Source organism: Balearica regulorum, chromosome 13, assembly GCF_011004875.1.
Source record: "Balearica regulorum gibbericeps isolate bBalReg1 chromosome 13, bBalReg1.pri, whole genome shotgun sequence".
In the NCBI taxonomy this organism is placed as follows: domain Eukaryota; kingdom Metazoa; phylum Chordata; class Aves; order Gruiformes; family Gruidae; genus Balearica; species Balearica regulorum.
In genome coordinates, this window is record NC_046196.1 from 20,524,284 (window position 1) to 20,546,902 (window position 22,619).

Genomic DNA, 22,619 nt, shown 5'->3' on the forward strand with positions numbered 1-22,619 from the left:
AGTTACTCTCTTTCCGAAGAAAACACTGCTGCAACAGGAATTCAGCCAGCCCAAACGCCAACACCCAGCTTCAGAAGCAGCAAATGCCACAGCGAATAGCAGCGTTCAAGTAAAAGTTTGGTTCTGTGGCTTGTCTGGTGGATTAACAAAAGGCGGCAGGACTGTTCTCAGCATAGCATACCCTCTCTTTCCAGGCATCCTGAAGAAAGCAGGCAGGGCTGTGACTATTTCAAAGACACTGTTTTGACACAAAGTATTTCTGTTTAACCCAGAACACAGTCACAATAACATGATCTAATTAATGTACAAATTGGTTTCTTAAGTTAGGGAGAGGCAAGGCACCACAAAGCTTGCAACTATACATATCACCATATAAAATTTGATTTGAATACTCCCAGCTCTTCAACAGAAACAAATTAATCAATACGCTCCCCCCAGTTCTGCATGCCTGGAATAGAGGAGTGCTCTTTGTATTTAAGTGGACTCAAAGGGTTCCTACTCATTAAGTAGTGACCAACCATGGCTGTAGAATGACTAAAAGGGAAACTGCAAGGAAGCGAGGGCTGAGAATGAGCAGCACAGAGTGGAAACAGAAAACGCATCCTGATTTAACTCAGTTCCAGTGCACAACTGCCAGGAGCAATCCCCCAGAGGTGGGGGAGGCACAAAGAAAAGGTAATTTGGAGAAGCAAACAGTTTGTATGAATACTAAGTTTCTGCAAAAATCACCTATATGTATGAAATACATGAGGTGTAACAAAGACAAAGGGAATCACCAGTGTCACACAAATCAGTTCGATTAAGATGAGTTGTTTTGCGTCCCTGAGCTTAAGGGAACAAAAGGAAAGAGATAAAGAAAGCTCTAATTTTATTACACTATTAAGATGAAAAAGAGAGTTACCATTTAAGAGACATTGAACAATGGTTCAAAGTGAATTACTCAAATTTCTAGAAAATTAGAGGAAGTCATGATGGTCTTGGGTGAAAGAAGAAGTCTTCAGAGAGAAGTTAAGAGAAAATGGCTAGATACAGGTACAGACTAAATTAATAAGAACCATTCGCTGGAGTACCAATACAGAACTTGGGGAGAAAAAAAAAGCTGCAGGAAATTGCTCACCCTTCCTCTCTCTGCATGCTTAATAAACTCTTGTATTCAGAAGCACTTTGGACCATGCCTTCATGTAGTTCTAACACTTCTAAATTATCGAACTACAGAAATGAACTGCTGAGCTCACTATAAAATGTAGATTGTAAGAGGTAACTCTGGTAACTGACATTATGACATCCAACTTACTGTCCGCTACAGAGACAGGTGATCAGTGTGGAAGTCTCCACAAACCTGGCGCTTTTAACACCAGTTAACTATCTTTGTTACCAAGCTACATCTCAAAAGCAAAGAAGGTCTGTCTCGAGTCTGACTAAATTAAGGAACCCTACAGCTGCGTAAGTGAAACTTATATACGTGGTATGCACTTAAAAAGTCATTTCCTCTGTGTTTACTCTGTTCTTGTGCATGTCCAAAGATTCAGCTGCTAGACAGTCACTTTGGTGGTAGGAAGTAGGTAGATAAGAAGTAGGTTTCTCAAAAGCGGCCATACCTTAACAGAGCGTCTACCACTGTTAAGAGAACAAATGGAAAAACCCTATTCACACCCCCCATATGTAATAAAACAAAAAGCTGCTTACGAAAAATCACCTTAAAACAAACAGCTAAACCAGACTTGACAGTTAAATTGTTTCAAGTCACAGACATAGCTTTTCAAATACTTTAAGATTTACTACTCTGTAGCATAGTAATTGTGCTAAGTCACCCAAAGTTGTAACCTACAGACGATTCCTGCCCCTAATATTTTGATCTAATTCAAACAGTAGTTTAGCTACAACCACGTATTTCTGAACTTCTGTGGTCTAAATTTTCTTTGGAATTTGTACTCAAAAAATGAAGACAGAAAACAAGCAAATTAGAATGCGTGATCGCTACCTGCGTGTTTCCTTCCAGAAGGGCAAACAAATGCCTAAGGCACAGTAGCCATGGGCAGACTGTCTTACCTGGGCTCTCTCTTCATCAAATTCCAGACAGCCCATACCATCCAGTCTCTGTAGATCTATCCAGCCTTTCCAGATTACACAGACACCATTGAGAATCATAGGTGCCTTCAAGTATACCTGAAATAAAGCAAAACACATGCTATGAATTTGAAAGCATTTACACACATGCCTGCACAATGAAAACACTGATGCAGGAAGCCTCTATATGTATTCTTAGAAGAACATCCAAACCAGCTGGTAACACGAGACTCCACTTAACAGCTTCTCCTGCCTCCTTTCCAAGAACTCGTTTTAATCAAGCGAGTGCTGTAACTTTTGCCTACTGTACTGCATGGAATAAATTTAAGCCGTGTTCTCATTTTCCAAACTGGCGTGCACCAGGATTTGGTTAGAACTCTGTTACTGCTTTCAGTTAAAGTAACTGTTCTTCTTGTCAGCTTACCTTAGTTCGTGTCGCAAAGAAAGCGGCATGCTGCCAGACAGGGAAGATGCTTTACAACACGTTTAAATGGTTAAACGAACACAGGCTTTCTTAGTCCCAAGCAGCACCGTATTTTCCCCCAACACACGAGCTCTTTCAACAAAGAAAAAGCATCAGTTTCAGTCCTCCACACTATATACACACCATGCTAAAAATAAGAAAGTCTTCCTGTGTCTATTCTAGCATTTGTGAAAGGCTTTTCAAAAGAACCAACACCAGATGATCTAAACCCATCTACAGCATCAACGTGCACAGCACCTTGAGCTGCAGCAAAGAATAATGCATGAGCTTAAGGCCCTACATCTAGATAATGGTAGATGATACAGTGATTTAAAGCAGAAGTATTTCCCCTTCTAAAGACCAAAGATTAATCTCCACACAGGAAATTTAAAAAGAAGCAAATACAACACTAAATGAGTTTGACACCCTGTATTTCATGACATCAGCCTGAAAGGAAGAAAAAAAAAACAAACCAGCAAAATTACCTAAATTGTGAAGAAAACCAACCTTCAGTAGTTATTTCAGCCTACTTGGCAAGTCAAACCCCTCACAGAACAGAAGTTTGTCTATGCTGAATTGCCAGAGAGGCAAACCATGCACACAGGCCTGCACCCACTTCAGATTTAAACACTGCCTAGACATTCAAAAATCCTGTTAAGTCTCTTTGGTCTTCAGGGGTGGCCCAGCTAAGTAGGGGAATTTTCAGACAGCGCTTCCTTTAATAGCTCTAACTGCATCCTCTGGCAAATCCTCAAAGTATAATTGATATTTAGCGCTACGACACATTTCAAAGCACCCCAACTGTGCCTACCTGCGCAGTGCCGCACTTACCAGCTAGGGTCACTCAGGGAGAAAACCGAAAGGCAAAGAGATACAGGCGGTGCAGAGGGAAGGTAAGCCTGCCTTAGACAAAGGCTGTCCTGGAAGAATTAAGCCCTGAATGACATGAAAGGTAGGTAGTCCCCAAGTGGAAGAGAGGGAACAGATAATGTGAAACCAACTGACGAACACCTAGTGTTACTTGCCAAAGGAAATACACATTTCATCTCTGAGCTTAATTTTTACAACTTAGCACGCTTCAGTATGAAGCGATACACCCTATGAGTTTTAATTAGTACAATGCAGCTCAATAACAAAGAAATAAAAGTTAGTTCAAGCATATCTTCTCTGCATCTGCTCTCCTACTGCAGGGTCTCCCCTAAGAGCAGCACCGACTGGTTTTTCTCTCCTTGTACTCACAGACTAGCTGTGCAAGTCATCACACCTATGCCTTCCGTGACGAGAGCGCAGCATGCAGGGTGCAGATCTATCGGCCAACAGCCTTTGCGAGCAGAGGCGTCAGAACCAGCATGAGTAAGATGTGGACTACCAGGAAACCACCTCCCACAGCCCTCATTTCAAGATTAATCATTTCAAACATAAGAAATACAACATTACTCCCTTTCAGCACAGTCTTCACTCATTCATCTCACAAGAAACAAACGCAGTACGCACCATCAGTTTAATAGATGGGTTTAATTAATATAGAAGTGAAAGACAGTTAAAGAGGCTATTAAAATCAAGAGTCCTCTTCTAAAAAGAATGCACAATAATTCAAAAGGAAAAAAAAAAGCAGCATAACCTAACTATGGGTCTGTGAAGATGAAACAGTGTGTAATCTAATGCTAGTTATTTTTTACAGAAGCAAACAAGCATTTTGCTGATTTTCATTTAGGGTTTACGTTTCACCTAGCCTCCCCCTTCCTTCTAGCCCACAACAAAAGCCTGGAAAATCAAAAGTTACATAGGACTTCCCTCAGATGACAAAAATCTAGCTTCTCAAGTTCTCTTGAATGAGGGTATTTTTTGTTTCTTTGAGCGGGAATATTATGCTGCCACGAACTGCCTCGTTCCAGCAGCTGTTCGATTGCCTTGGTGACTGCAGCCGCCAGCGCATCCTGTGCAAACTCCTTAGCTCAGTGCAACGAGCAGGTAGCTCAGACGCAGCTGCCGCCTCACCCATCACCTGGGCGCCTGAGCGGTGCTGGAAACTCTGTGAAAGCCTTCAGAAGCCAAAGGGGAGAAAGGGAAACAAGTTGACAGAGGCGATGTGATTACTGATGCCTACTATCTGCCCGAAGCACACGGGCCAACAGCTGAGCTGCTGACAAAGCAGGCAGCCTGACCTTTTGAGATAAAGTACTCTGCCTTTGCTCCTGAATCAGAGCCCTTAAAGCCTTCCACCGCTGGATTCAGTAGGTCTTCAATTCTACCAACATCAAAACTCAGATAATGAACATTTTTCACCTCTGAGAGGATGAATTCCGTAGCAAGATATTTGAGTTTTGAAATTACTGTGTAATCATTCAAATTTAGTACAATTCATACTGAAACCACATGCGCTTATGCAGGAACTTTTCTCTCTCATTAAAACACACAATAAAGCACACTGGTGCTTTTTCCTTTATTTTAGAGAAAGGAATTTAGACTCCTTTCCTCCCCCCCTCCTCTTTCTGGAGAATGGAAAACACCTAAGAGTGTAGCCAAAACCGTTTAACCACATATTTCCCTCTTTTCAGATAAAGCCATGCTGGTTCCCTTTCAATTTCCGAACTTAACAGAATTATTAATAAATTACTGCTCTTGCCTACGAGCACATGATCTATCATGGCACCTCAAAGTGCAGCACAAAGCTGTCTTTTAAAAACTTTCAGAATTCTCTATTCTGAAAGTTGCCTTAAGACAGTCACAGGAAGACAGCAAAGGCAAAAGCCACATTATTTCTATAAAGACCCCAACGTCCCCCCTTATTATTACTGAGCTACACAATTTGTTTAAAAGAGGGTAGAAGGATGTCTTTGTTAAAATAACTATTTTGAGGTTTTGTTCCTAACCCCAGATTAATGGCATTTATATAATTTTCTAAGTCCCATACACACTCCTGGGTGCTTTTCATAATAGTATCTGAAGTCAGTTTTGTAAAACTCAGACACTGAGGGGAAAAGCACTGGACAGTGGTAGGAAGAATAAGGGGGTGAAAGTCAGGCAATTACCAATCGACAAATTTAGGGACATACAAGAGGAAAAGATACATTATACAGTTGTCTCCTTTCAGGGTACGGTCCATCCTATGAACCAAATGAAGTATGGCTGTTTTGACAGCGACAGTAGATGGTTGTGTAGCTAAGTTAAGCATTATTATACACATATAGAAGGAGGAAAGTAAGTTCTCTCACATTTTGCATCCTCATTTTCCACACACTGCTAATTAGTTTGTTAGATTTTGAGCCCTAGGTAAACTGTCTCGTACTGAAACCTGCATTTTTTACTAGCTTATAGCAGCTGAATTTTTATTTGGGTGGCTGTTTTGCAAAAGTTCCATTTCACTTCAAATTACATCTTCCATTTCAAGCTCCTACTACAAATCAAAGTAGCATTAGAAGTTTTTAAACAAGAAAAGTAAACATGTTACCTTCACACTGGAAACAGGCTTTTAGCATTAGAACAAATAATCCGCTTGCTGACTGAACAACCAGCAAGAGCAAACACTCTTATCTCCTAGCAGATTATCAGGATGGAGGATGAACAGCACCATAAACACACGTAAACTTGAGAAGGTGCTGCACAGATACATTAGGATCCAAGTTGTTGAGCTGTGTTTGTGCTTTCTCAGCCTAGCAGCTGGCTTGATCTCCAACACCTCTGTGCCACACCTCCAATATAGTGTCTCTCACCTTCCTTTTTGTACTTGCAACTAATCTGTTATTTCTTTTCGTCTGCATTTAACGGAGTGACCCTTTCCTCCAACTAACTGGGAGTTAGCTTAGTTGTTAAAAATAGGCAGGGACTTGGCTTCTGTAACACTGTTCGTTCATATTTTAAAAACCAAACTCAATTTGAATATAGTAGAGCAGATAGAGGACAATTCTCAATGACTTTTTAAAAAAAAGCTGCTTTACTTGAGCATAAGACACAAAACCTCAGTTTCACATCCTATTTTAGTCCTCTAGTAAATCCTTATCTGAAAGCACCAGGGTATTTAACTGATGCGCTACAGATATGCTATCTGCATGCTCCATCCACACATCCTGCAGTTACAGAAAATGCTCCTTCTCCCTAAAGCAACCAAGCCATTTCCTCCCCCAGAGACTGCACACAGTTCTTGCCACCCACTAATGAATCAGCAGGCTCCCAACAGCCGCCACCGCCGGGACCAACTGCACCCCCCCCAGGAAAGACCAGTCCCCAGTGCAGTGGTGCAATCCCCTCCCTTCTGTTTTCATTTTCCCAGCACGCTGGAGCAAAACGCATTCTTTCAGAAGAGGCTCAGTTCTGACTCACCGGCTGCCTCATCGCACACACATCTGCCCATTCATAACTGCTCACACAAGCTGCCTCTCTCTTGGTTGAGCCAAGTACGTACGTCCCAGTTTTAATCCCACCTTCCCCTGAATCATACCCCACTTTAAATATTTAAACAGCAGTCTCCCCAGTGACTTCACATATGAAACACTGGCCACTAAGAAAGAAACAGCTGTAAACATTTACTTCAAGTAAGAAAGATGTTAAATCCTTTAAGGCTAACATCATTTTAGCTTCTAATGACACGGTCTGTATACACTGCTGAGTAAAAGGAGACTACCTATTCAAAATACTCAAATAGGAAATTATTAAGACAAAAGTCTTAAAGGAGTATATATACATTTTCATAAATAAAATGCTGTGGTCTTGCCATACAGATTTGACATGACTGTTTTGCAATGCACAGATGAGTCAGTCCTCCCTCCCCAAACATCAGGGCTCTCACTTGCATATTGTAACCAGAGAAGGGTTGCTGGTCTAGGTTTCAAAAAGGGGGCAGAGCGTAAGAGAGGAAGCAATCTATGAAAGGGAGGGGGAGGGAAGAGAGAAAAAAAAAAAAGGTTTTCTAAAACTTTGCAACAGAATTTATACACTAAAATCCTCAATTATTTGGGGAGCAAACCAGAATAAGATCTTCATTAGTATAACAACTGAAGTTATAGCAAAAGCTGGCAACTCCACACAAGGCTTCAGACTACACTTTCAGATACTCATCATTCATATTTTAAGAGAAACTAACAAAAAGTAACCAAGTCATGGACAGAGTTTACAGCACTTTGCCAGTTCAATCCTGAAACAAAACCTTTGTAACATAGTTCTAACTGGGAATGAAACAGTAAATAGAAACAGACAAAACCAATCTCATTTAGAAAGTCACTATGAGTGAACTAGACTTTTTAGTGTTTTTAATCTTAGAACAATAGACACATCATTACAAACCAAGAGCTCAAAAATCCAACACATTTAGATCAATCGTTCTGTCTCATGCCTCAAAGCTGTATTCTTCCTTTAAACACAAAAAGAAAATGTTTTCTAAGTTATTTTGAAAGCTACATCTTGAAACAGCTTCCACTATAAGAAAAGGAGGTTTTGTTAAAATTTATACCTTATGTTATTTTGTGAAAACGCAAGGGAAGCGATACTTCCTGACAAAACAAGTCTTTCCTAAGCAGTTGTACGTGAATGACCAAACTGCGGCTTTCAAGATGAACACAGCTCTAAGTTTCTCAAGGGTGGCACCTATGTCACGACCACATCACGCTGGTCCAGGAGCCGCTGCCAGCGCTGGTACTTTTAGACTATGTAAATAATTTGGTAAGATTGGTAAATAATCCTGGCAAAATCAGGAATGACCAGGCCTATTGTCATGCATGAAATATTCCTTGGAAAAAGCCCTTTTCAACATTTTTGTGTTCCTCTTTCCTCTATGTCACCTACACATGCCGTAACACTCACCCAAAAAACACACTCAAATAAACCACAAAACTAACCATCCAGGCGTTAGTTTTTACAGACCACAAGAAGAATTTCTGGAAAGTTTAACATTCAAAATGCAATAGCGTTAGTCTATTTCATCAGCTATGACAAAGGTCAATTCCTCAAGCAAAACTAGAAATACTAACAAAATGATACACTTGCTAAGAGTCTCAATCTAGACTGTTACGTCCTGGGGAAAAAAAATAATCAAGAAAATAAAAGTTGTAAATGCAGGCTTTCATACTACAATGTTTTAAGATCACAAAAAGCAGTGGAAATACAAACTCACTGACTGCGAGAAACAAAATATCTTGAAGAAAAGAATTTGCTGAAATACAAAATATCCCATGAATTGCTAACAGCCTGTACTAGAATTTTAATAGCAACAAGTAAAAATAGCTGAGCACAGGGCTAACACATTTAACTATTATTTGCAGGGGGCTGTTGTATATAAGCAGTTAAAATTGTTGTTAAAGTTTTAAACCCCTGTATTTCCCCCCCCTTTAGAGCAATATATCCCTTGTTCATTCTACTTCTGCATACTGGAGCTTATTAAGACAATTTTAAAGCTTAAACTGTATTAGAAAAGTTGCAACTATGATTAAATTTCTCAGAAAGATTTTTAGTCTGACCTTTATCAAAATACCATACCTGCTAGAGTCAGGAGTCAGAGGAATACAAGTTTTTTAATACAAGTTTTAGACTCTTAAATGCATTTTCCCACTGCTTTATGGAAACCTATGAATTTATACATGCCTATATATACATACACTTGACCAAAGCTACCAAAAAAAACCTAATACAAAGCAAAAAGTAGGTGACTTCTTGTTTTCGCAGTGTCACTACACACTACAAAAAGGTCTAATGCTTCCCAACATGAAATGCATCTCATGCCCAGACTCACTCCATTTGCCTTCAAAAAGGCAAAACCAACCACATTGCTGGAACTGAGAAGCAACAAAAATGCAACGAGCAGAACAGAAGGATAATCTGAAAGGCAAATACATGACGGGGTTTTCCCCTGTGAAACTTTACCAAGTCTTTTATCAGTATATCTTTACCACTGGATTCTATGTAAGAAAGATGCTGCATTTTAAATCTACTCTCCCAAAACAGCATGCATTTAAAAAAAAAAAAAAAAAGAAAAAAAGAGTAAAGCCCCCATCAAGTGTTCCATAGCTGCTTTCATCCTTATATTTCAGACCTAAAAGGCATTTGAAATATCCAACACACAATATTTTGTCCTCAGTCATGGTATTTCAATAGAAAATTAAAGTTTAATGACCCTTACTGTAAAAATTATGCCAGGTTTAAGAACTCTTTCTGTCACCTTCCACAGGTTTTATCTTCTACATTTATACCAAAATGAACAGATAAAAGAAGGTGCACACCCAGAAGTCCCACAACATAGAACTGCTGTCTGCAACTGTTTAAGCAAAGTATCTTAAACACAGAAAGAAGGCAGAAGTTCTGCACAGACTCCTTAAGTAGCTACAGTGTGGATCCCACATACAAGTCTAGGTATTACTGTAACAAAAAATATATAGACTTTCTGCTTAGACAAAACATCTACAGCATCAGCTATTCCCCAAAAAACGAGCCTTTCATTAGCACTCATGTACTTGGAATAGCAGTCTTGTGCAAGAGTCCTCATTCTTTTTTCCATATTATTGTCACAGTATGTATTTCACCAGGCCAACTCGTTAAACATCAAATAGGCAATTATGCAAGCTAATTAGCTCGTAACTTGTACTTCGGACAATAAAGCTTGAAGAAACATTTCAGTAACTTCCAGAAAAATGACAGTTTCTTGTAGCAAACGTTTCATCATCTTATTGAATTTTTATTTTTTTAAATACGAAACATTAAGTGATTTTTCACAAAGAAACAGGCATCCTCCAACACCAAGGCTCTTGCTTTTTTCATTCATTTCTAAGACGAGCAGACGCGTAATGTTAACAACTTTCCTTAGTAAGTGGAGACCGATACGCAAACAAGAGGATTCAACAATCCAAATGTCTGGATTTCTTCCAGTATCTACACTGCAGAGATCTCAAGTACTGCTTTCATCCACACAGCACTCATCTGTCCTTATATATAGCTGGTTCCCAAATGCAAAATTTAGCTTGCTAACTCTGGTTTTGTTCCTCTTCTGGGAAACTTTAGGATGATGGTATGAGTAAATTTGCAGCCTTGTCTATACGACTCTAACGGGTGCAGTTAGACCACTGGAAAAGGTTCAAGGTAATATACGAAATACGACTAACTGCTTCTACAACCCGTAACAAAAACTAATCAAAAGTAGGTTTGCTGATGGCAGATACTAGGTACTTAGAACGTACAGAACGGGTCGACAGGTAGGCATCACAACAGTACAATCACGCTTTAAGTGGCACGGTCACTGCGTGCACCGTAACGCCTGACCGAGGCTGTGTGCAGAAGTATCTGGAGGATGGGGGGAGTGAAAGGATTACGGGGAAAGGGCTGCGGGTGCTTGTCACATGAGAGATGCCTGGTGTGACTCACGCTGTAGTGGCGGAGGGCACCCTTTGATAAATCACTCTTCAGGAACAACTGTCCAAATCTCAGCCAGCGGCTGCTTGCCAGCACAGGACGTGTACCTCAGGAGCTGCGAGCTTTACAGACCTCTCTTCCCAAAGCCCAAGTTCCTAATTGTTAATGGTCGCAGATAGAGGCATCTCCCAATTTGGGGGGAAAGGGAATAATCAAAGACATAGTATAACTACCTGGCTTCAAATGGAGGTTCAATGAAACAGCTCTCCTCTATGCGATAGCAGGTCATAATGAATAATGCTTCAAAGTATCCAGGTAAAACAAGAAAAAAAAAAGTTTCACTCTCCTCTAAAGCAAAAATGGTATAGGAGCATAAACAAAGAAATGATGTATCGGGGGGGGGGGGGGGGGGGGGGGGGAATAGAAACTGAGCAGTCTCTGCAAAATAAAAAAACTCTTAAGCACAAACACAATAATAAAATGTAAAGTCACAAGCATCTATAGAAAACTAGTATTTTATCCAAACCATACAAATGATCCCGGATGAAACTGATCAAGGGGACCATCCAGGAAAGCGTATTCTTCTCATTCACCAAGCCTCTGCAGCACTCCCACCATGCAATGACAGGAAAAAATTAAGCTGTTTAGCCAGGCTGGGTAGAAACCAGATGCACCATCAAACCCATTTATCTGCTGTCACAATAACCACACACCGACTTTCTTGTTTAAAACTTACAGACAAAGCCTGAGAAAGGTGAAAAAGAATGACCGTGATGCAGGCTTCATCGGGGCAACACCACTTCCCTTGGCTGAAGCACGAAAAAGCACCTCAAAGGGCTGGAGCAGACAGAGTTCAGCAGCTGCCGTGCCTTCACTGACCACCAGCTGCTCTTCACAGATGAACGTCTCCCAGTTACCATGGTTTAGGGCTGTGAGGACTAGCCTAAAAACCAGCCAAGGACTGTACAGAGCTACACAATGAAACTCAGCTTGACTTCAGATCTGGAAGCAACAAGACTGCTCTGCAAGAGAAAGTGTTTATGAGCAGGACAGCTCCTGGGAAACAAAGTGTCCTCACCAGATGCCCTCACACATGAGGAGATGATCCACAAAGAATGTGCACGGTACCACATTTGCTAGTTTTTTAACTAGGTTACATCTTATATGCCCACATGCCTCCGCGATGTACAAGCAGCTCTGTGAACTTTTGCTGGGCGACACCCAGCTCTTCAGGGTTGTAGCACTGTCCCCTGACGTGCTCTGAACAGAGACCTTCACAATAATTAGAAGGAGCATTAAATTACTACAGACAAATAAAAGGATGAAGTCTAGATAACTTAAGACCACATGCATCTCATGGCTGAGATGGTTTGCCCTACGTGGTGGCACACCACAGTACGATCTATGATTAATACTACGGCTCCAGAATACTTTTTTTTTTTCCTTCTAAATCCCTAACATCAGACATCCTTTCCCACTGATCTGGAAGAAAATTAAAATCAAATCCTTTTTGTCCAGAGACTCAGTGGATTGCAGGGAACACACACAAGTAACTGCTAACTGTGAGAACATTTTAGATGGTGACAACGCAAAAAACCCCAAATACTGCTGGACTGAGAACACAGAAACTTAAGGAATATCGTTTTTTAGCACGATGGTGAGGGCAAAATGAGAGCTGAAATGGCACATCAGTTTTCTAGACACCCTTTTTTAAAAGTAAGCACACCTAAAGAAAGAAAAAGAGAAAGCTGCTACTCAAACCTTGTCTGAGTGACTTAATGTTTCATCTAAATACTTCAGAAAGTGGTGGGAACCAAAGAAAGTAAATCTTCCAATTCATTACAGGTTAGCATCGATATTCAGATACTTCTCATAAACTAAGCCTTCACTTTCCAAGCAAATTCCACTGGGTACACTGTGATGCTATGTTTGACTAGAAATTACATTTGCTCAGAAAACGGAGCAGCCAATACACCATCCCAATAATCTATGAAATTTTATTGCTAAAGTCAGAAAAGAAAAAGTTGATTTGGGGACAAGTCCTATTTCACAAACCTCTAGTGAGAAAGGAGGACGCAAGTGGAAAACTGGTGCCGTTGGCTGCCATTTAAATGTAATTTTTATTCAAATACAGAAATGTAATGACAAAGAAAGGTGCTGTAATTTCTGCAGCACAACAAAGATTTTCAGGTTTTTTTTTAGATTCAGCCAAGCACTTAACATCAACTTACAGCCAAATAAAATTTCCTAGTTACAACAGAAAAAACTGCACATGAGTAAAAACTCAGCACCTTCAGGAAGAAAACTGAAGTCCAGCAGTATTTAGTTATGGCTAGAACAAAGTTCTGGGGAGTCTAGTGAGTAGAAATCCTAGCTACATCACGCATGTGGCATACCAGGCACTCTGAATCAATTTAAATCACGTCTGATGTGCTTTGCTCCAGAGCTGCGGAGTTCATAGCGCATTATGCTGAAATAAGCCTGTGTTGAAGATTCTGGTTTATGAGCAGCTGCCGCCAAACAGCAGACAGGAAGTTAAGCTGCATTAGAAATGAGATGGAGAATAGTATTACGAAGGGGAGGGGAAGTAAAACAACTTCACACACTTCATCAGTGTAATAACCGGTATTTAAACAATAAAAAAAAGAATATCTGAGAACTAATGCTCTTGCAGGTAAGAAAGATCAGAGCTGTATAAACATCTGGAATAACAAATGAAAGTGGGGACGTTTTATCTTACTGGAAGAAGTATGCAAAATGAATCATGCGAATAAAGCTGATCACATGGTTCTTAACAAAGCAAAGGGACTTTCAATAAAATTAGATTTTAAGAAGCACTGAAGTCCATACACACACAGTTCAGCCTGAAGTTGACATGGTATCAGTATAAAACGGGAGTAAAAATTAAAGAATTTCATTAAGTACAATAAAACTAGTCTAATTAATGATACCAGAGGATCAAGGTGAAAACAAAGCTCTCCATTTCATTCCAGGGTTCAACTATGTGAGATTTCAGGCAATACATTACACTAGTATACTGTCTGCCTCTGGATTTCTTAACAATATCTATTAATTTATTCTCAAAATGAAAACAAAAAACAAACCCTGGACACTAGCTGCCAACAAAAAGGATCAGGAAGCCTTGGTATGGTTTGGATATCCAGAAAGAGGACATACAATGAATGCGATGCACCCACGACCCCCTCCAATCGCAATGAAATACAATGTTCTATGATTTTTACAATCTAGGGACCTATTTTTAGTGCTACTTTTTCTTTTGCAATGACAAACCTGAAAAATTGCTCAAACGCACAATTAAATTTGCTACAGGTCAAAGGCAGCGCAGAATGTTAAAACTATCTCAAAAAAAATGTTATGCTAGAGTTTAAAATGAGTAGAAACATTAAGTGAACAGTTAGCTATCCAATTCTTGAATTAATGAAGACAGGGTATCCACTAGAGGCCTACCCACCCATCGTGAACATCAGATGCATCAAATTAAAAGGCAAATTAAGCATAGGAAAAAACCCCTCAGTTAAGAAATACCAGAATAAAACCCTCAAGCCTATGAAGTAGATACTCACAGAATCACAACTGTCACGTGGATTCACAAAGGTGTTGCTCTTTCTAAAATTAAAGCATTTAAGAAGCAATTCTAGCAGATGCCACATCAGTAGCTTTGTCAGTCTGTGTACAGAACTGCTTAGGCACAATAGTGACATATTTCAACTCTGGATAAACTATTTTGGGCCATCATTTGCTTAGCCAAACACCGAAGCAGAATTCCAGAATAAAAATATTCTAGTGTTGGTAAGTTTATCTACATTCTAGATCTCAGTCTAATGCCTAAAATAATAATTAACTGACAGCTCCCCCCATTGCCTTTTTTTATTCATATAATTAAAAACATGCCTTGCTGGCTTAAATCCAGTGATGAACAAACACACATTATGCACTGCCTCAAGAATCAAAGCTCATAAAACAATGTTGCACAGAGCTACAAAAAAAAAATCACATGGTGTTAAGAGACTGCTGAAGCCTGCAAAAGAAATTCTTAATAAAAACCAAACGACAAAAATCTACAGAGGACAAAAATCTCAGACAATTCATACAAAACAATTAATTGCTTCTGTTGATAACATAAGAAACTCTCCCCCGTTCTGCTTACTCCTCTTCTGAAGTTACGGGAGTGGCTTGCTTTCAGACAAGTTTAATTCTGCGCAGAGCAAGCCTGCGTTCGCGTGTGATTTCCACTAGTAAAGTTTGATTACAGTGCTGAATTTGTGATTTCTTCATAGCACAGCATAACACTATTCCCATTTATTAGTTTGTCCACCTCTAGCCTCATTCAGATGACTTCTTCTAAACATTTTACAGAGAAGCACTCTAGAATTTACTGTAAACACACATAAAACAGGGAGTGGCATTCATTAACGAGGCTCATGTTCCATTTTAATCCACAGCATATCTACCACGCTCTTACATGATTAAGACAACACAAGAAAATGGATGAAGTAGTTCAGTACTTTAAGAATTCATTCAGAGAAAACAAAGTTAAAAAAAATCATAGCAGTAAATAAAATTAGTTTTGAACTGGCAAGAAAAGAGACTTCAGTCTTCTTACACATTACAAGAAAAATTCCTCATTCAATTGTGAGCCAGAATCAATATTTTTCAATAAGAGCCAGATTCAATTCAGTTTCCTTAGCAAAGCACTCAGTACCCAGCATAGCCAACCTCACTCCTTCTCCCCCAGCCTGTCAAACTTCTGCAAGCCTCACAGGACTAAATGGAAAACATTTTTTTCCAAAAAAACCTCATTAACTTGAATTCCAAATACCATATCTGCCCTCAGGAATTTTTTTTTTCCTTCCAATCAAGTCTTCCCACTATAGGAAATATTTATCTTCCACCTAGCAGCATTTAAAAGACCCAATACGCCATTAAAACCGAATAAGCTTCAAGTATTTCCTCCAGCCTGGTAGGTTTGGTAGCATTAGCTGTTACTTGCTACAAGAATGGCTAAAAACTTTTAGGAAAAAGCAAGAACTTCGTAGTCTATTAAAAAAATAAATCTTTGAAGTAAAAAAATTACACAGAAATTAGCCTGACACAGAAAGGCTTAACTGCTGGTCCAAACCTCCCAAGATCTGCAGAAAGTCTCTTATTGAATTCAGCGATCTTTGGATCAGTCCCAAGGCATCTACAGTAGCAAAGATAAGAGACAGCACCTACATTTTAAAGGAATGTTTTTCCTGTAAAACAAAACCAGCTGTAAATGATTTCAGTAACTTTATTCCAATGAGACTAAGCAAGGTTTCTGACTTTAAATCTAATACAGCTTCACAGTAGCCATTGCTGTCTTTAGGGAATTCTAGCTTTCAGTATCAGCCTATGGGACAACCACCTCGGGAAAAAGAAAAAAAAAAAAAACAAACCAGAAATCAATTGTGAAAGCGATGGTTGGTGAAACTCAGAAAAAAGCTCCATTCCACTAAGCAGCACATCAAATGCTCGCCATATCAACTGGCAACCTAAGACCCAAGGAAGTAACCTGTTCAAAGTGCAAATTTTCCCTATTGTCTCCCACAAGTAGTTGGCCAAGGTCTAGTTTCCAAACCATTTTAGAAGAACCTACTCAACACTAAATTTAAATTGCTCCCCGAAATCTTGTTACAGGATGACAGTATAAAGTTCTGTTCTTCAAAATAACAGAGAGCCACCAGTACTCCACACATGTTTCCCTCCAAAAATATTTACACACTTTGAAACAAAGCGATACCAGATTTTATCCCACCAGCTTTCAGTTGTACTGGTGTGACTACCTACACGCACCGAGATGTAGAATATTAGTAATTCTGCATTCATACATGCAGTCCATACTAGTAAGATCACAAGCACAACATAAAAATTTCTTGCAGTCGCAACAATTTCTTTCTTACCTTGCCTCCTTCTCTTTCAAAGTCGACATATTCCCGGGTCGGTGTCTGTCGCTGCTCCCCCTGCCAGCTGGCCGGAAAAAACTGGAGAGACAGATTGGTTCCTGTGGCCACAAAAGCCTTTTAGAAAAATCAATACAAACAGGATCAGGGAGCAAGACATTACATAAATTATGCAGGCAGTCATTTATTTTTACATCAGTTTATGTCTTAAGCCAGGCAGCACAGAGAATACTTAAAGTCAAAAACATGCACTCATCATTTTTCTTAAGTATTAAGTTACAAACATCTGATTCCATTTTGACAACATTTGCCATTGGCTGCTTCGGATATAAAATACAACATGGAATCAATACTTCTTTCAAATCAGTTTTGCTGACATTAGAATCTGTCCTTTCAGTTCTGGCTGGATACGCTGCACCAACTTAGTACCTGCAACGTTAAAAATTGCCCGTGCTTTTTAAAGGGCTTGCATATCTCTGAAAGAAGTACTGGTGAAGGAAAAGAACTCCTGGGACCTGTTACTAGAGACACAACTTTTTTTGAAAGAAAAGGACTTGTTTCCTTTCACAACCTACTTGTACCTAGATAAACACTTATCTGAACTGAAATGTAAATATTCCTATTTTATCGTCAACAGGAAAGCAGCATCAACACACAGCTCAATTAAACTTCGTAGGACGAAGTCCTCTTGCCACATTAAGACACCAGTGAAATTCAAACCATCAAATGCTGTGTCAGTGAGAACAGGCAACCATAGGAATTCTTCTCAGCTGCAGCCCTTTCTATAATCATTAAAGGGACAGACTTAACCATATTAGAAAAAGCATACATTGCTTTCAAGTAAATAATTTTCAGTGGTTCCAAGTGAAAATTTCTTTATAAACTTTCTGTATTTATTTGTATATCTTGTCAACTCCAAGCCATGAAGAGTATGTAAATTTCTAGATGTGAAATTAAAAAAAAAAAAAAAAAAGATTTTGCAAGTAGAAGTCGGATTCACAGTGTTTATACCCTTCTCCAAGACACTTGAGTATGTCCTGTGAGCACGCAAATACTCGAACATGCTCCCAGAATATAAGTCTATTGAAAATCCTAGGGTCAAACAAAATTTGTTGCGATCAAACAACTGTATTGATTACCACGATCGCTTAGATTTAATGGGTCATTAATCCAGAATACAGTTTTTTCTTAAAAGCTATACAAATACTACTATAATAGTTGGAATTCCCTGACAAGCAGATTCCTTTCAAGCAACCCAGAATTCAGCAACTTTATTGCATGACTGTACTGCTACCTAAGACAATAGCTCTACATGTTATTTAAGATAGTTCCGGTCATGTACTGCAATGCTGTCTGTCACAGGATTAATACCTCCCATTTTGAAAGTAGAAGTGCTTTGTCTTGACTTTTTCCCCTCCGCCAAGGGAGGCTAATACTCTGCAATAAGGTTCCATTCCAGATTATCTTTAAAAAGATTTTTAAAAATTTTTTTTTTTAAATCGCCTGTTAAGTACATTCTCAATGTCATTAAAATCAATGAATCAGTCCTACTAATACTGCGGGGGAATATTGTATTGGTACATTACTATTTGTTTGCCCTACAATACACAAAGACAAACGTTTCAATCAATGTAATAGAAGCTTCATCAAGGATACACTTGCACAAATAGGAAGCATCAAAGCTGTGAGAGCCGCAGACCATCAGTATCAGGCTGACTAGCTTCTATTATCCCTTTGCTTTTCTATGTGATTCTATTTACATATCAACAAAAAAATTATACCCATCTCCAAATCTTTTTGACTCCTAAGCCTGTTCAAGAACTACCTTCCTATCTCCGAGCATCTTTTTAGCAATTTTGTGATTTATACTCTTTAATTTATACACTTGAAACAAAATGCCAAGGAATGAGGTCTTTGAGCATAAGCCAGCTGACCACTGCAGCCCTCCGCACCACTCCAGGTTGCGCAGGTTCCGAGGACAGATACGGGGTCAGGAGTACTATACCTGATCCCTGGGAAACCAAGCGAGAAGGCGAAGTGCCCGCACCTCTCTGCTTCCACCCCGCAACTTGGGCTAGAGGGCCACGGAAAAACCATGGGAAAAATATCAGAGAAAAAAAGAAAATGAAAGTACACAAATTCCCACATCCTCATGGAGTCATGCAGGCAACATTTAAACCACAGGCTTTTTAAATAAGCTACGCGGACATTTATTCTCTGGATTTCTGAAGCCTGTTCCGTCCATTTGAGCAGATAAAGCCATTCAATGAAAAATACCCACGTGCTTCTCAAATGAAAAATCAGAGGTCAATACTGAAAAATTCGAGAACAGTCCTGCTAGTAACCACACATGACTACATGGAACCCAACAATCTTCTTCTAGTAAGAATTGAATTTTAAAAAATAATAATAATTTAAAAATAAAGAAAAATCACACCACCAGTTTGGTCTTAAACTTGAAATTACGAAAATTATTATTTTCTATACATAGCCTTCTAAAGCTCAGTCTGAAATCCTATCATACACATATGCCTCCAATTTTGGAAAAAGCTTATCAGGTAGCACAAAGGTGCTCTGATCGACATGTAGACAACGTAAATACAAGTACCTTCCAAACAAACACATAGTTAGGAAGTCTCCCAAAACAAACTGAACACATGAAGTCTTTTCCAAGTTATCAAAGCAATACCAGTAAACCTGAAATCTTATTTAATATTTCACAGTTACTTTCTCAGTAATACTGTCAATTATTTTCTTAATCCAATCAAGAGTATTTGACAGAAGTAGCCAACAACCTACTGCCAGTTCTACGTTAAATCCCTAAGCTGTTCTCAGGAGGTTTTTTTGCCTGCTTAAAAATATGTAAGGTCACTTGCAAAGGCTGCCTTTGGAGATAAAAGAATAAAACCTTGATGTCTGGAAAAACATTCAAGAAGAAAAAAAAAAGTAAAATTGCTAGCTCTTTTTAACATCAGTCATTACACACACTACACTTCTAAATAAACCTGACAACTTGTGCCCTGTTCACAAAACAAAACCAGATGTTTCAGATCAAGAAATTTAGAGGCTGTTTTATAATTAAGTAGAAATAAAAATGCGTAGAACAGGCATCACTGGTTGCTTCCAAGGGATGAAGTTCTGGCAAAGACAGACAGCAGCAAGCTTAGAAGTACAAAGGCGAAACTACAGTGATTTCCCATTTATATAAATAACTGCATAGGCTGCATTAGAAAGCTAGTTTATAAGCTACTTCGTGGTGGTTTGGGTTTTTGTTTGTTTTTTTTTTTTTAAGGGAAGGATTCAGGTACACTATGCACTTTCACCTGTTCAGGAACTTCAAATGCTAGCAAACTGTTTTCCTCACCTACCCACTGTTTCCCTGGTGACTTTTTAAAGGAAGTAAACATGCACAAAGAAAAATAAATTTAAAAAAAAAAGTAAAATTAAGAAACTGACTACAGGGGGCCTCTCACAAAATAATATTACAGGTTCTAAGACTACAGATAAGCAGGGATAAGATTCAGCTAAAATAAAGTTACTCAGTAAAAGGTAACTGTATACTTGAGTGTATATCCTTTCACTCACAAATGCAAATGAACAAGATGTGTTGCAGTAACTGATACTCAGTTGCATTTGTTTGGATGTGCACAAGAACAATTTCATTGTGCGTAAGAATAATTTCATTTTGAACTGACTAGCAATATCTGTATCATGTGAAATTAAACAACCATCATAAACCAAACTTGGTGAAAGTTAGGGTTGCTTTCTATGGGAAGGGAATTTTCACCTCGTCTTTCGTTATATACTGTAAATGAAAAAGAGGTTACTTCTGCATTTTAAGAACAGCGAAGAGTTAAGAACTTAAGAACGTTACGAGATACTGATCCCATGGAAGGGACACAGAGCAGAAATCCAACCAGAAAATAACTAGTCAGTTCTTGACTACTCCGAGCCATACTTCATCTCATTTCTTCATTCAGAGGAGTGTAGTCTGCAACTAACCTTGATGAACGAGAAAAACGGGGCTGAAGCTGCAAGTTTCAAAGCCTAATTTTAAAAGCATTCAGTTTAGTTCACAACTACATCAAACAGCTCATTCGAGACTTTTAGATACCATCTTCTGAACAATTTTACCTATTTCTGAAAGCTACTATTTCCGGGGAAACAACCCTGCCCCCCCCCCCCAAAAAAAAAAAAAAAGAAGGGGGAAGAAAAAAAAAAAAAGAGAAAAAAGAGTTGACTGCTGAAGTGAGCTGCCTACAACTGTAGCACGTGCCAGGGGAGGGAGCGCAGGCAGCTCGCGCCCGGGGCTCGGAGCGGCTCTCCTCGCGCACCCAGCGACCGAGCCCCCCGGGCCCGCGCTGCCGCAGCCGGGCAGGGCCAGCTGGCCCGTTCGAGCGAAAAAAGCGCTATTCTTCAGGGGAAAGAAACGCGGCCTTTTAACGAAAGCCTCCTTTCCCTCGGCGTTTGAAAGGCGGCAAGATGTAATTTTTTTTTTTTTTTTCCCCCCCTAAGGAAAACTTCCCAGCACGGCGCGGCCACCCAGACCCGATCCACACCGGACCGCCACACCCCGCGCCAAGCGCTTCAGCCGAGTTACTTCGAAGCGTTGTTGTTCCTCCTCAGAGGCTCCTCAAAACTTTTTTTTTTTTTTTTTTTGGGTAAGAAAAAGAGGCGGCAGAGCGGCGGAGGGGCCCGGGAGCGGCTGCCCGGCCCTGGGGGCGGCCGTTACCCCGCCCGCGGCTGACAGGCGCCGGCGGCGGCCCGGCCCGGTCCCGGCGGGCCCCGAGGGGAGCGCGGCGCCACTTACGATCTCGGAGCGGCCGTCGCGGCAGGCGTTCTGGAAGCGGGCCTGCCTCTCCTCGTGGGGCCGGTCCCTGAAGCCGGTGTATTTAATCTGTGGAGAACAGGGCGCGCAATCAGGAAGGGCCAATCCCGGCGATAAGGGGACAGCGGAGTGCACAGACTGCGCCTCCGGGCTCGGCTCTCCCGTCCGCGGCTGAGGCGAGGCGAGACGCGGGGCTCCCCCCGGCCCCTCCGCGGCCCGCGGAAACTTTCCCCGCGGCGGGCGGGCGGGCGGAGGGAGGGAGAGAAGGGGAGGAGGAGGAGGAGGAGGAGGAGGGGGCCCCCTCACCACCGCGCCTCACCTCGCACTCGCGGCTCAGCTTCCTGAAGAACTCCTCGTTCTCGAACTTGCTCCGCTGGTCGGGGACAACCCGCGGCATGGTGGTGGGGCCGCCGCCGGCTGCCCGCCCCGCGCTGTCCCAGCCCCAGCGCTCGCCTCGCCCTTTGTTAGCCCCCGCCGGCGGCGGCGCCCCCCTCCCGCCTTCCCTCCCGCCTCCTCCCTCTCTCTCCTCCCCCCGGAGCTCGCGCTGCCGCCGCCCCCCCCCCCCCCCCCCCCCCCCCCGCCCCTCCCCCCCCCCCCCGCCCCTCCCCCCCCCCCCCCCGCCCCTCCCCCCCCCCCCCCCCCGCCCCTCCGACTTCCTTCCCGGCTCGTAAACTCCGGCCGAACAGCCGCACCATTCACAACTCCGCTGCCGCCAGCGCGCATGCGCCGCGGGGGCTCGCGCGCCTCCCTCCGAGGCGGGAAGCGGGGTGAAGGGGGGGGGGGGGGCTGTGAGGGGGGTGAGTCAGTGCCCCTCGCCGCAGAGCGGTGACTCACCCCGCAGGGCTGAGGGGAGCGGGGTCGCTTCCCCCCCCCCCCCCCCCCCGCTCCCCCCCCTTCGTTAACGCGGCTCGGCTCGATGGTTTCCGGCTTCCTGGTTCGAGGGGAGCAGCCTCAGCCCCGCCGCGGGCGGGCGGCGGCCGCCCCACTA

General features: G+C 41.4%; 1 protein-coding gene across 2 annotated transcripts in view; it reads right to left on the reverse strand.

Moving 5' to 3' along the window:
- CBFB (core-binding factor subunit beta) overlaps window positions 1-22,117 on the reverse strand; it is a 39,865-nt gene extending 17,748 nt beyond the window's left edge. The window contains exons 1-4 of one of the 2 annotated variants that reach the window (XM_075765683.1): window positions 21,951-22,117; window positions 21,614-21,700; window positions 16,804-16,920; window positions 2,050-2,166 (exon numbers count right to left, since the gene is read on the reverse strand). In XM_075765683.1, coding sequence (XP_075621798.1) covers window positions 2,050-2,166; window positions 16,804-16,920; window positions 21,614-21,700; window positions 21,951-22,028 — 399 coding nt within the window. In that variant the 5' untranslated portion in view covers window positions 22,029-22,117. The remainder of the gene's footprint in view (window positions 1-2,049; window positions 2,167-16,803; window positions 16,921-21,613; window positions 21,701-21,950) is intronic. The other variant, XM_075765684.1, reaches the window with a different exon arrangement.
- Window positions 22,118-22,619: the final 502 nt, after the last annotated feature.